We start from the raw sequence: 12412 nt of genomic DNA on the forward strand, positions 1-12412 counted from the left end.
TGTCACTGGAAGTGCATCTAAAGTCTGTGAAAAAAAATGAAAGTCACAGTGATGAAAGGGGAGGAAATTAAATCCTTTAGTGTCAGGAATACTGTTCCCAAAATTTGAGCGTCGTCACAGCATTTTTTAAAAAGTTAATTCTTTTTTCTTTATCAGAGAATGCAAGAGCATGATAAAAATGAAATGAATAATGTTAGCATTTGCTTTGAAGCAGGAAGTTGATAATTAGAACAAAGAGAGGGCACCTAAAAGAAATTATAATAAACCACCCCTTTGTAAGTCAGGTAAAAAGGCTTATGCACCCTTGGCTATAGTAAAATATTCATAATCTCTACATCAGTCTTCCATGCTGTTGTAGCTTTACTTTGTTCTGATGTCAATACAAAATATATATTGAACTTCTTAGGACAAAGAATAATTTTGTAATCTACTACAGGTTTGCATACTAAGGGAACATAAGCAAGAAACAACAGAATTCAGTGATATCCTGCCTACCTTTTGCCTTTTTTTAGTTCTGACAACTACTTTCCCTGTGATTGTTCTCTAGAAATGCTATTTCCTGAAGTGGGGACCACTTTTGAAGTATTTTATTAAGTGCTCGCTAGTTCTTGCTGCAAAATGTAGTGCCTTTAAAAATAATTCTCCTAACTTTGTTTCCTGTCTGATAGAATATTGACAGAACACAGTTCAATGTCACTGTGAAATTGCAGTCTTGAACATATGGCATTTCAATATAAAGCATATAAATGTGAAATTGAATGACAGAAGTTCATGGTGAGCAGAACTTCACTATCACTGATGCCTTACTACTTATATTTTACTTCCTTACTTGATTTCAATTGCTTCATATTTGTGTTTCAGTCCATTTGTGGGAAATAGAAAGGGTTCTGTGCAGAGTGGTGCTGTTTTGATAAGAAATGTAAAGCAGACTAAAATATTAATTACTTGTAATGGTATTTATTTAATAACAGTTTAAGAACTTTACCATTTTGATTGAATTGGATTAGATATTCAGGTTCCTAAAACTTGTTCTCTATGACGACTTTTTAACAATAAAAAGCAATATAAAGAATACAAATGAGGCATTGGAGATTCAAGGTATGGCTAAAACAATTTTATAAAAAAATGGAAAATAGTATTTTTAATTTTCTAATGCAGGTTAGAATAATACCCAATGTTACCAAATGTGTACTATTGCAAACCAGAGAGGATAAACTAAATCTAAACTCCCATTGCACACATGTAATTCTCACAATGACATGTGATGTGTGGTTTTGTCTCTGCCTTAGAGGACCCGTTGTTGAACACAGGAAAGCACTCACATTTATTGAGAAGGATGTTTTGTTGTTAAAGAAAAAATAATTGCAACATAAGTTGGAAAAAAGTATTAAAACTCCACAAACAAAGAATAAGTCAGTTATATTTGCAGACTTTCTTACATGGTTCTTGTGGAGAGCTGTTATAAAATTACATCTTCATACTGAATGTCGCTGAATCAGTTATGCTCATTGAATTGTTTCAGGTTAAAGCACGTTCCCCAAAATTAGCTATATTCTTCTTTTAGCATATTCTACAAAGCCAAAGTAGGTGGGCAAAGTAATTATTTTATGAGTTAGTTAATACTGCTGGTGTCATAAGTAGCCTAAACAATGAAAAAAAATGCGTAATTCCAAGTGTTAGAAAAGCAAATAATGTATTTACATCCCGTTTCCTGCATAATCTTTGCAGGGATTGTAAATACAATAAAAAATGGCATCAAATTTTGGAATAAAAGTACACATCATGTCTGTGATAGTGGCCAGTGACAAACCTTTACATAAATACAGAAACAGAGTAAAGATAAGGTAATGCATTCACTGTCTTGCACTCAGCCCTTACTAGTATTAACTCTTGATATCTCTAGAGTCCTGTGGTGATGTGTTGCATAATTCTCATATAATCATAGAACATGCTGAGTTGGAAGGGACCCATCAGGATCATTGGGTCCAACTCCTGGCCCTGTACAGGACACCTGAAAAATCACACCATGTGCCTGGAAGCGTTGTCCAAACGCTTTTTGAACTTTGTCAGGCTTGGTGCTGTGACCACTACCCTGAGGAGCCTGTTCCAGTGCCCAGCCATCATCTGGGTGAAAAACCTTTTCCTGAAAACCAACCTAAACCTCCCCTGACACAACTTCAGACCGTTCCCTTGGGCCCTGTCCCTGGTCACAAGAGTGAAGAGATCAGTGCCTGCCCCTCCTCTTTCTCTCACAAGGAAGTTGTAACTGCAAGGAGGTCTCCCCTCAGTGTACTGACCAAGGGACATCAGCTGCTCCTTATACAGCTTCCCCTCCAGGTCCTTCACCATCCTCATGGCCCTCCTTTGGATGCTCTCTAATAGCTTAATGTCTTTTTATATTGTGGTGCCTAAAACTGCACACAGTACTCAAGGTGAGGCTATACGAGTGCAGAATAGAGCATTTTCTGGGTTTTGTGAAAGTATTTACTTTCATATTTAAAAAAATTTTTATACTCTCTGATTCTGGTTCTAACATTGTTGAGAAACAGTAATTCTTTCTTAATTTCTTCGTTTTCTCCTTTTTTTAATATACTTTTGTCATATTCTCAGTTCAACTGCCTCTTTTTTAAACTAGGGACTACTTATCTATTTAAGGACCTCTGCTCCTCTGGTAGGATCTGCTCCTTTGATCTTCCCATCACTTCTCTGTATATCTTCTCTAGTTTGAGAAAGTCTTTTTGGATAGGATTGTGGCAGAACTGCATGCAGTGTTCAAAGTGTGGAAGCTCCATGGATTAATACAGTTGCTTAATGACATTTTCCATTTTGTTCTCTATTCCTTACCTAGTCATTTCTGATGACTTCGTGCCTTTTTGACTGTAGATAGCACTGAACTTTTGTCTTCAGAAAATCAGTGACTACCAGATTTCTTTCTTCTGTAGTTTATGAAGTCACTTACCTGCAATATTGTGTCTGTATAATTAGGATTATTTTTCCCATCTACCTGACTTTATATCTGTCAACACTGAATTTTGTCTTAAGTGAATATCTTCCTCATAGGAAAGGAGGAATACTGATACAAAAAGGACAGTACTACTCAGTTTGGAATGGGGAAGCAGGAAGTGAGTGCTTTTGTTTGATTCAAAATCATATGCTTTTCTCACTGTTCCTAAATTAAAATGGAAGGCACATTTTTTTCCAGGGCCTCAGTTGATTCCAGTTATCAGCCCCAGTCAGCATTTTTTTTTAATTTATTTTTGCTAACTATGGCAGTGTTCCATTGTGCCTTGTTCTTTGTACCCAGTGCTTTATAAACACAAAGGGAAAAGGTAAGCTAGGTTCAAAAGTGTCTGTTAATTAAGTCAAGACAGAACAGAGAAATGGATACAGGAAAATAGATGGAAAATGAAGCAAACAGAGGCTGACAATATAGAAACTTAGCAGCTATTGGAGTTGATTTGTTGGAGGGGTTTGAGGGAGAACTTACAGAGAAGAAAGATTTTGAGAAAGGTATTGAGTTACGCTTGCAAAAGTTTTACAGGGTGATCCTTTCACCTAGAGGGGACTTTATGGGAGAAAATGCAGCATTCGAGAGTTTCATAGTGGTATATAAAATGGGGACAGATTGTGATGAATTGTTTAGCTTATGATTTTCCTGGGCTTTTTTGATTAGTATTTGTAACAGAACAGAATAAACGATACTCTAAATTCCACACAATTTTGCAGCAGAAGTCTGTATGTTTGTCTGCTCTGCATCTTATCATGTTTTTACCACCACACCAGTTGACTTCTTGCTGTTTCTTGTGCCGTAAAATTCCAACAGTTCCTAGCTAGTCTTGAGATTTTTCTGAATATCAGGCTCTCTTTTCTGAGGCTGATGTAGTACATTCTCTTTCCTCATATAGTGATGGTAACACTATTTGTGTGGTAAGCTGATAATTTTTGCTTTCCCTACAAAATAATTTCATCCTAGGTAATCATCTGGGAGCTTCCATCTGTGTTATTCTTTTCCTTTGGTTGTAGATCTCTTTTCGTTTAAGAAGGAGGAAACATCATAGAGTAGCCTTTGATCATCTTTTCTGCGAGTGAAGATGATCAAATATTTAAGCTTTTTTTTCCCCAAAAATTTACTTCAAATCTAAGTGCATGAGTGGTGATAGTGATGTAAGGCACCTTGGTTTTACAAGTGTCTTAAATCTCATATAGCTAGAGCCCCCTGGGGATTGAGAGATCCAAGGAATGGATGAGTTGCAGAGACTGCAAGACTGCAACACTTTCAGCGATATCTGAAAACTGCAGATGTTAAAACTGTTATATTCAGCTAAAGTTTACTTGACTAAGTCCAGTGGGTGTTTTTGTTCACAGTACAGAAGTCTGGCTGGTATCACTCTTTTCCTGTAACAGTTGTTTCAGATTTGAACTTTTCCCACAAGACCTGTTTCCAGAATTAGATTCAGATTTAGAAGTACTGTACAGTCATTACTGTCATAAAAAAAAATCTATTTTGGTTGATTATGGGGCCAAAACTAAGAATTAAGGAAAGAAGAAAATGTTAGTGTAATTTCTTTAAGAAAACTATCTGACTTTTATAAAATTTGGTGCAATAAGCAAGAACTCTGGCTTTCCTTGTGAAGGATACAATTTTTACTGTAAAACAAAGGACATTCCCTGTAATAGCAAGTGCTCAAGATGTACACTCTAGTGAGAATGGTTTTTTTTTGTAATCCCACTTAGTTGCTGGTATCTTGTATTTTACCACATTGTGGATTTTCAGATATGGATTAGTATCAATATACTTCTGCTCAGGGTGATTCTCCTAATAACTTTTCTTTATCTGTTCACCAGTACATTATTCGGATGCAAAAGTTCTTGGATAAAGTGCTGAGCTAGCAAGACTAACAGCAATTAAAGGTTTTGTGAATAGAGGTAGTACTCACAGGTTCACTGAAGGACCTACAGGGGAAGGCCACTGTATGCTGCAGTTTCCTGGCTTTAGTGAGTATGCAGGGTTTAGGTAGCTAATTGGATTGACAGTTGGTTAAAAAGAAGCTGTTACTTCCAGCCTGAAGAAAGGGAAAGCTCATGAAGAAAAGCTCCTTCTGCATGCTTTCCTGAAGCATTTCTCTAGGGCTGGATTGTCCTGAAGTACTTTCCTAAGGTCTGCACAGCCATGAAATAAAATAAGCATGGTAACGTGACTTACAGATGAAGTTTCAGTGACCACACTGTGGATGTTGTCATTGTCACTGTTCAGGTTCTGGTTTCACAACCCTGATAAGCTGGGAATTGCCCAGCTGTTGGCAGGTGTTGGGAGTAGCTGTATGTACCTTCAGCTTAAGGGTAAAGAGGATTGGAAGGAGAACCATGTGTGACTTAGTTCACTGCCATCTAATCATGTTATCATTTTGATAAGCCTGTCCTTACAAAGGACTTCTATTAAGTAATTCATGTATTAGGTGATATGTCTTAAATTCCACATTGAATAGTATATTACTTATACATTACAATTAGATATGAAGGAGGAGGGAAATTGAGGGATGCAAGGATCTAAGAGTTTTGTTTTACTTACAGTAGTTGAATGAAATTTAACTGTCGCTGATATGAAAGAGATCAGACCATTACCTAATGCTCCCTTCTGCGTTTATGCACCATGAAGTAATAAAGAACCAGGTTTTTTATCGAGTCTACAAAGTCAAGTGCCATTGTTCAGAAAGGGGGTTGACAAGTTCCTCCTTTTAATCTCATTAAATCAAAATTAAATCAAAATTCAGAAACAAAACTGTGTTTATGAGTTATATTTGGCAGCCACCAGTGATATTTCAGATTGCAAAATCAGGAGTTAAACTTCATCTACAGGAAGGATGTGACTTGGTACTGTTTATCTTCCCCTCTTGCTTACCTGGACTGTATTATCATTAGTGATTTTGTAAATCCACAATAATGAGGATTTATGGATGAGGTTTTGTTGCACATTTAAGTGTACAGTTATAGGGTAGTACAGACACCCACAAATGACTGCCATCCACCTGACCATAAGCACATTCCTTCTCAGCCTCATTTTCAGTCTAGAGTGTGTTCTTTGTGGCTCAAGCAAACACAGGTGACTCCTGAGATAGGATGAGCCAAGGCAGAACACTACTCATTGCTGCAGGTACTTTAGCTGGTTTTTAAGGCAGAGTACTTCATTCGCTCCCAGTCATGGGGACATGCCCTCATGAATGGGGTGGCAATCTAGCAGCTTTTTGAGGGCCAAATATGACCCTCAATACTTTCGTGTACAGTGACTCAGTACCATGCCTGCACTCACTATTCTTACTTGTTTTGCAAGACTTTAGTTTCAAAGGCATTTTGAGCTTTAGTCATGGACTAAGACACTACTGAGCTTGGTACTACATTGGTAGAGAACACCACCACACCACAGTGTAAGATAAGAGACAACAGGTAGATAGATGGGGGACATGAGGAGACTCAGAGGTAGTACTGCTCAGCATAGTGAGCAGTAATATCAGGACTTTGCAAAGTGTGTCTACAGGCAGTAATTTGAAGCAAAATAATGAGATATGAGTAGGGAGGGTTACAGTAAGCCCCTCCTGTGCAGAATGAGTGGAGACAAATGTGCTTCTTTGAAAATCTAGGGGAGGCTGGTATAAAATTTTTGTCTGTGGTGGGAATCGTCTCTTCATGATGAATGAGAGTTAATTAAGAGAAAGGCTTTGAAAGTTGGCACAGGTTGGTTATGCTTGATGCAGTTGGCCTCTAGAAGTGGAAGAAAACCTAGATGAGATAATAAGCTCCTGTAACTTCTGTTGAAAATATGTAAAAGATCGTCCTGGCAGATGAATATGAGGTAGCTCATTCTGTTTTCCACAGAAGAAAAGTTATTGAATTAACAGACAAGACAAGTTCAAAGTCTATGGAGCTGTTATTTCTCTAAAACCCATATCTTAAAAATACTATACAGAAGGAATCTGAACAATTTAAATTAATACTGTAGGCAAGAAATGGGAGAAAGGCGTGGTCTAAGACAAAGTTGCAGGCCAGGGAAATAAGCCAAGTGGTCATGGGATCCACTGTCATCAGAATCACAGATGTCTCACAGAGCTTGAAGGAAAAAACAGGAGTTTCAGACATCTTATTTTATGATGTAGTTCAACATAATTCAGGTGGAGATGGTGAGACTTTAGACTGAAACAGACAGATATGAAAAAAAAAAGGTATATGCATCCAAAGCAGTTCTGTGATACTGTAGTATCAGATTTTGTCTCTGATAGGTCACTCCTACTGAGAAGCAGCTAATTCATGTGACTAGTTTTCCTGAAATCAGGAGTGACAGAAAACAGTCTTTAGGAATGCAAGTCAATTTAAAATGTCACTTGAGTGTGCAATGTGTATTAAGAGCTTTTTAAGCACTGTATATACTATACAGTGTTACGTAAATAACAGATAGCTGTGTTATATGGTGTCTCAGTGAAACAACTCCAGACAGTTCTACACGTGTGAAATGAACATTGTTACTGATTTGTCAGTTCCAGTGAAATCTTCTCTCCTGTCATCTTTATTTACATATTTAAACAGATGTAGCCTCTGATATAGGAGCTCACATCACCTTCATATCTAAGTAGTACCCTTTAATCCAGTGGTGGTCCCCGAGGATTAAGATGTTGACCATAAGTCAGAGCACTGGCAACTATCCTTTGATTACCAGATTGAAAGACATGAGAGTAAAATTTAAGGTTTCAGAAATGCAGAAACAAATGTAAATGTTGCATAATAATGTGGTTACAAACTACAATACTGATATAAATAACATGAAGACTATGTCTGCTTACTGAGAGTTGTTTTTTTTCTTTTTTTTTTTTCTCATCATTCATTTCTTAAGAAAATTGGCTAAAAAGCGGAAAGAGACATTGAGTAGTACACGGCAGGAAATGACAGTGATGGTGAATTCAATGGATAAAAGCTACACTGAGCAAGGCACCAACTGTGACGAAGCTTTCTCTTTCATGGACACTCACAATCTAAATGGGAGATGTAAGTTTTTTTCTTTTCTTTTCTTTTCTTTTCTTTTTGAAGGTGAAAGAAAGGTGCAAATGGTTTTTAAAATATTCCTCATTACTCAGTCATGGAAAGTCCATGGGACCCAGAGTTTCCCACTGTGCAGAGCATTACAGTGTCTATTCAAATGAGCAAGACAGTCAGACATCAAGAATAGACTTCTTTAAAAATAATAAGGATAATTGAGCCTTTTTCTGTCCATCCTTTTCTTCTGCAGAAGGGCAATGACATCGCTGAAGCAGTAGTTCTACCTTTCTCCAATCTTTATTATATTAGAAATTTTGTATTCCTCACATTGTCCCAAGTGATCCAAATGCTTCCCCTGCTCACTTCTTTTTTTCTAAGATAAATTTATTTTTGAGTGTCATTACTTAATAATGATGATCTGATTGTCTTATTATTTCCAGTTTTAGATTATGCTTGTGCAAAGGAAAAACTCAGTGGAATTATCTGTTCTGCAATTTCATAAGAGATTCTATATCCTGGGTCTTCTTGGATCTATCCCAAAATAAATAAAATTTGTACTATAAAATTTCCTGCATTAGAATTTTAGTCAAGGTCTCACTCCTATCAGAGAGTCAGCACTAAGCAAACACTAAAAAAACCAGTTTTTTATAACTGTTACAAAGAATGACTCCGTTCAAAAAATTTCTTAATTCTGTAGTTCTTAAGGAGCCTCAGGTTTTTTTTACCAGTGGTTTTTAACATCTTCAAAATTTGTCAAAGACTAAATTTTGTTTCGAGTACTAACAATCTGCAAGGTCCAGCTCCCACTCTTCAACCATATGCTTAAGAATTTGACAAGCTCAATTGTACAAACATTCTGTGAGGTTTATACAGTGAGACTTTTCTCAGCAGTGTTAGGATCAGAATTCGCAATGTTAGTTTGCATTTGAGTTATTTTCAAAATTGATTTGAAGTAGGTCTTTCAAATCAGACTTGCCTTTCTGGTGAGAATATACTCTTGAAGTTAATGAGATTGCTCACTCCTGTGAGAAAATCCAGAGGTTTGACTTCATATTCTATCATCATGATGAAGTTTTCCAGTGGTGTTACTGAATGGTCATAACTACAAAAGAAGCTGCAGTGAGTTCCTAAGACTCAATCCTCTTTATGTAACCCACCTCAAACCTGTTTGCAATTACTGGCATAGCAAGTTTTTTATACCACTCGAGGGCTAGAACCTCCATACTTTCCATACTTTCCATAAGAAGCATGGTCACCAGAATAAGCAGTCTGACAGTGTTTAGGAATAATATTTGTGTAAGGCACTGTAATCAAGAGATTTACAACACTCCTACTTCCTATGAAACTTCATTATTCTGCCTGCATTCTTTATCGAGCAAGTTTTATTAGCTTCTGCAGTCTTGACCTCAACTAATCTCTGCATCCAAGTGTACCTGAAAGGAATACCATTCTTTCCATCAAGAAAATGTAATCTCCTCATTTGGGAGATGTAATCAAAGGAAGGTGGTCTCAGATATACTAATTTATAGGATAAATGGTAACTGCCAGCATTATTTAAGCCAGTTTTGAGATAGCCCCATCTTAACAAGGGCTGGTAACTCTATGCCCTAGAAGATCAACAAAAAAAAAAAGATGGATGAAAGCCAGCAGGAGTAATCTCAGTCCTCATCCAGCAGATCCTGCATTTCTCAACTCTGTTTTTCACACATTCCTGTTAGCTCAAAGTATCTGGAATGTGCTTACGTTCACTGATGGAACTGAATTTGATCTGTGTAGACAAGCAACTAAGGCTGAATTTGGAAGGAGCTTTGCTTAAAAGCCTTTGATGACTCATTTGCTGAACATTCTGTAAAATGTTGAGATTAACTCCCACTTGTTGAATGTATCTGTGTTTACCACCATAATTTGCATGATCTTTGTATACCAGGGGACAAACTGAACTTAATTTGATCCACTGGGCTTTCCCATTGGCTTTACAAATGGCTAAATGATTAAATACCAATGTAAGCATTGGTCTGTCTGTTACTCCCCGAAAACCAGTCTTAAACAAAGAGTAATATTCAGGATCTATTAGTATCTCTGTGCACGTTATCCACCTGGCTGAACAAACCACATAAAGAGAAAGGAGAGGTAAGAATAAACCCTAGTAGAATATTTGCATATAGTATTATTAAGAAAACTTCCTAAAGATCAGCTTCTGCCAAAAACACCTGTTGTCATTGTGATGTCTTTTTTCAAGCATCAGTATTCAGTCTAATCTTGTGATGTAAGAAGTATGTTTGCCATCACCAATCAAAATGAGTTCTCCGACGACATTTGTTTTTAGAGAACTGATCAAATTCGACGAGCAATTTCAATCACTAGACATGCCTGGTTTTCCTTATGTCCTGATTCCAGTGCAAGTAACACAACAGGATGAACTCTAAGCCAAGTCAATCACCTATGCTGTATCGCTCAGCTTATATAGCCGCATATCACTTTGCTGTCTCTAACCAGCTTTGTTTCTCTTTACAGCTGTATCTTCACCATCTTCATTTACAATGAAAACTAACACATTGAGCACAACAGTGCCTAATTCTTACTATCCAGGTAACCGATTTTTTTCTTGGTTTCCACCCTATATAGACCTTTTCATAATAAAATTGTACATATTCATGTTATTATATTTCTTGCTATCAAAATTTAATACATATATAAGCAGCATACTGGTTGCTTACAGTCGCTTTCTGAAAGAAAACTCGGGAACATATATCAATCATTTACTGTTCTCTCTCTTTTTACCTTTTCTGCATTGACCTGCTTATGATGTATGACAGATCCATTTGTGCCAACTGCAATTTTAGGTGAGAACATTTCCCTTTATCAAAGTTTATTGCTGAAGTAGTTTCAGAAGTTGCAGTTCTCGGGGTACAGACAATAGTATGCAAAATGCTGGATTTTTAAGCTAAGGGAAGGGGTGGTAGACTTGGCTACACTGAGGTGCTAAGGACAGTTATCAGGCTTGATTACTACTGTCATAATGCAAGTCAGGGGAGAAAAGAGAGAAATAATTTTAACAAGTGGATTTGCAAGGAAATGTTTATGCATGTATTTGGAGTGACACAAAAGAATTTGATTATCGCAGCAATTCAAATAGTTTCCTTCATTTTTTTTCTGTTTTATCTCAGGACTGAAGATGTCACTTCTTAAAAAAAAAATTTTTTTCCCTAATTAGACTATTCAGGATACAGAAAATCAGACAAAATACAGTTTTGGCCATCTACCAGCCATCATGTCATCTCACAATACTGCAGAGTTTCTGATGTGCTTGTCAAAGTGAAGTTTTAGAGGGAAGATGGTATTTTGAACAGCAAAATGATAACATGACACTTAAAGTATATACTTTATTATGCATCAGGTGTCACAGAAATGAAATAAAACAGAAGAGCTGTAGGTTAAAAAAATACAGTCAAAGTGTAAAGCATTTCCACTGGGAATTTAGGATAACCTGCTATGGTCCAATATCAAAATGAGGAAGGTTTCTGCACAGTGATAAATAATAAGCATGAAGCGCTATTGCATTTTCAGTGCTTAAGTAACTCTAACTGCTTTGTGGCTTGTATTCATTTACACCTCCTTCTCATGCTAATTTACTAAACAGGGGCATTTTTTTTAATAATAAGTCAAAATATAACGTTACACTGAAGCAAGAATTCAAATTCCAATGTCAAGCCTATTTCCTCATTTTTCAATTTATAATTTCACAGCAAATATCGTACTTTTTCTTAAATCACTGTAAAAAACATAGGACCTCTTAACAGATTCCTGCCTTTAAACTGTAAGTTAAACAGATTTATGTAAAAGTAGAGTGAAGGATATAAGAGGCAGAAGTTTAGGAAGGTGATCTTGTGCAGTGCATTTCACTGTGATAACTTTGAGAAGGAACTTTGCTGGTTTTATACATTATGTAAATCTGGAAGAAGGTAATGGTAGTGACTGTAACAATGTAATAATCTGCATGCAAATGAAATTTGCAGTGCCTTTTAACTGCCTGAGATGTTAGATTTTTTTTGTGTGTGCTTTAGCATTCATTCAACGCTTCATCCAGTAGATGTTCTTTCTGACCTTGTGGGTGGGCAAGGAGAAAAGTACTATTATCAGGAGAAAAACTTTGAGATTTCCTGTCTGTATTATTAAGTTTTAGGTAATGGCTTCTCTGATTGTTTTTGTGATCCTTTTCTGTATAATAACAATGGTGAAATTGTGGTAGGTTTTTTCCCCACAAGAAATAATCTCTAAGCAAGTAATTCAGATATATGAGGCAAACACACACTGGGAAAAATAAATTCTCTGATTTTACTAAGTGTGTAAAATCTTTAATTAGTTAGACATGTATTTTATGGTCTACTAC

General features: G+C 36.5%; 1 protein-coding gene across 11 annotated transcripts in view; it reads left to right on the plus strand.

The window, feature by feature from the left end:
• Positions 1–12412, plus strand: part of PTPRM (protein tyrosine phosphatase receptor type M) — a 457694-nt gene that overhangs the window by 352640 nt on the left and 92642 nt on the right. For 6 of the 11 annotated variants that reach the window (XM_032690775.1, XM_032690785.1, XM_032690795.1 and 3 more), the window contains 3 exons: positions 7880–8031; positions 10537–10611; positions 10839–10865. In XM_032690775.1, coding sequence (XP_032546666.1) covers positions 7880–8031; positions 10537–10611; positions 10839–10865 — 254 coding nt within the window. The remainder of the gene's footprint in view (positions 1–7879; positions 8032–10536; positions 10612–10838; positions 10866–12412) is intronic. The other 5 variants (XM_032690804.1, XM_032690824.1, XM_032690860.1 and 2 more) reach the window with 2 other exon arrangements.

This window comes from Chiroxiphia lanceolata, chromosome 1, assembly GCF_009829145.1.
Source record: "Chiroxiphia lanceolata isolate bChiLan1 chromosome 1, bChiLan1.pri, whole genome shotgun sequence".
In the NCBI taxonomy this organism is placed as follows: Eukaryota; Metazoa; Chordata; class Aves; order Passeriformes; family Pipridae; genus Chiroxiphia; species Chiroxiphia lanceolata.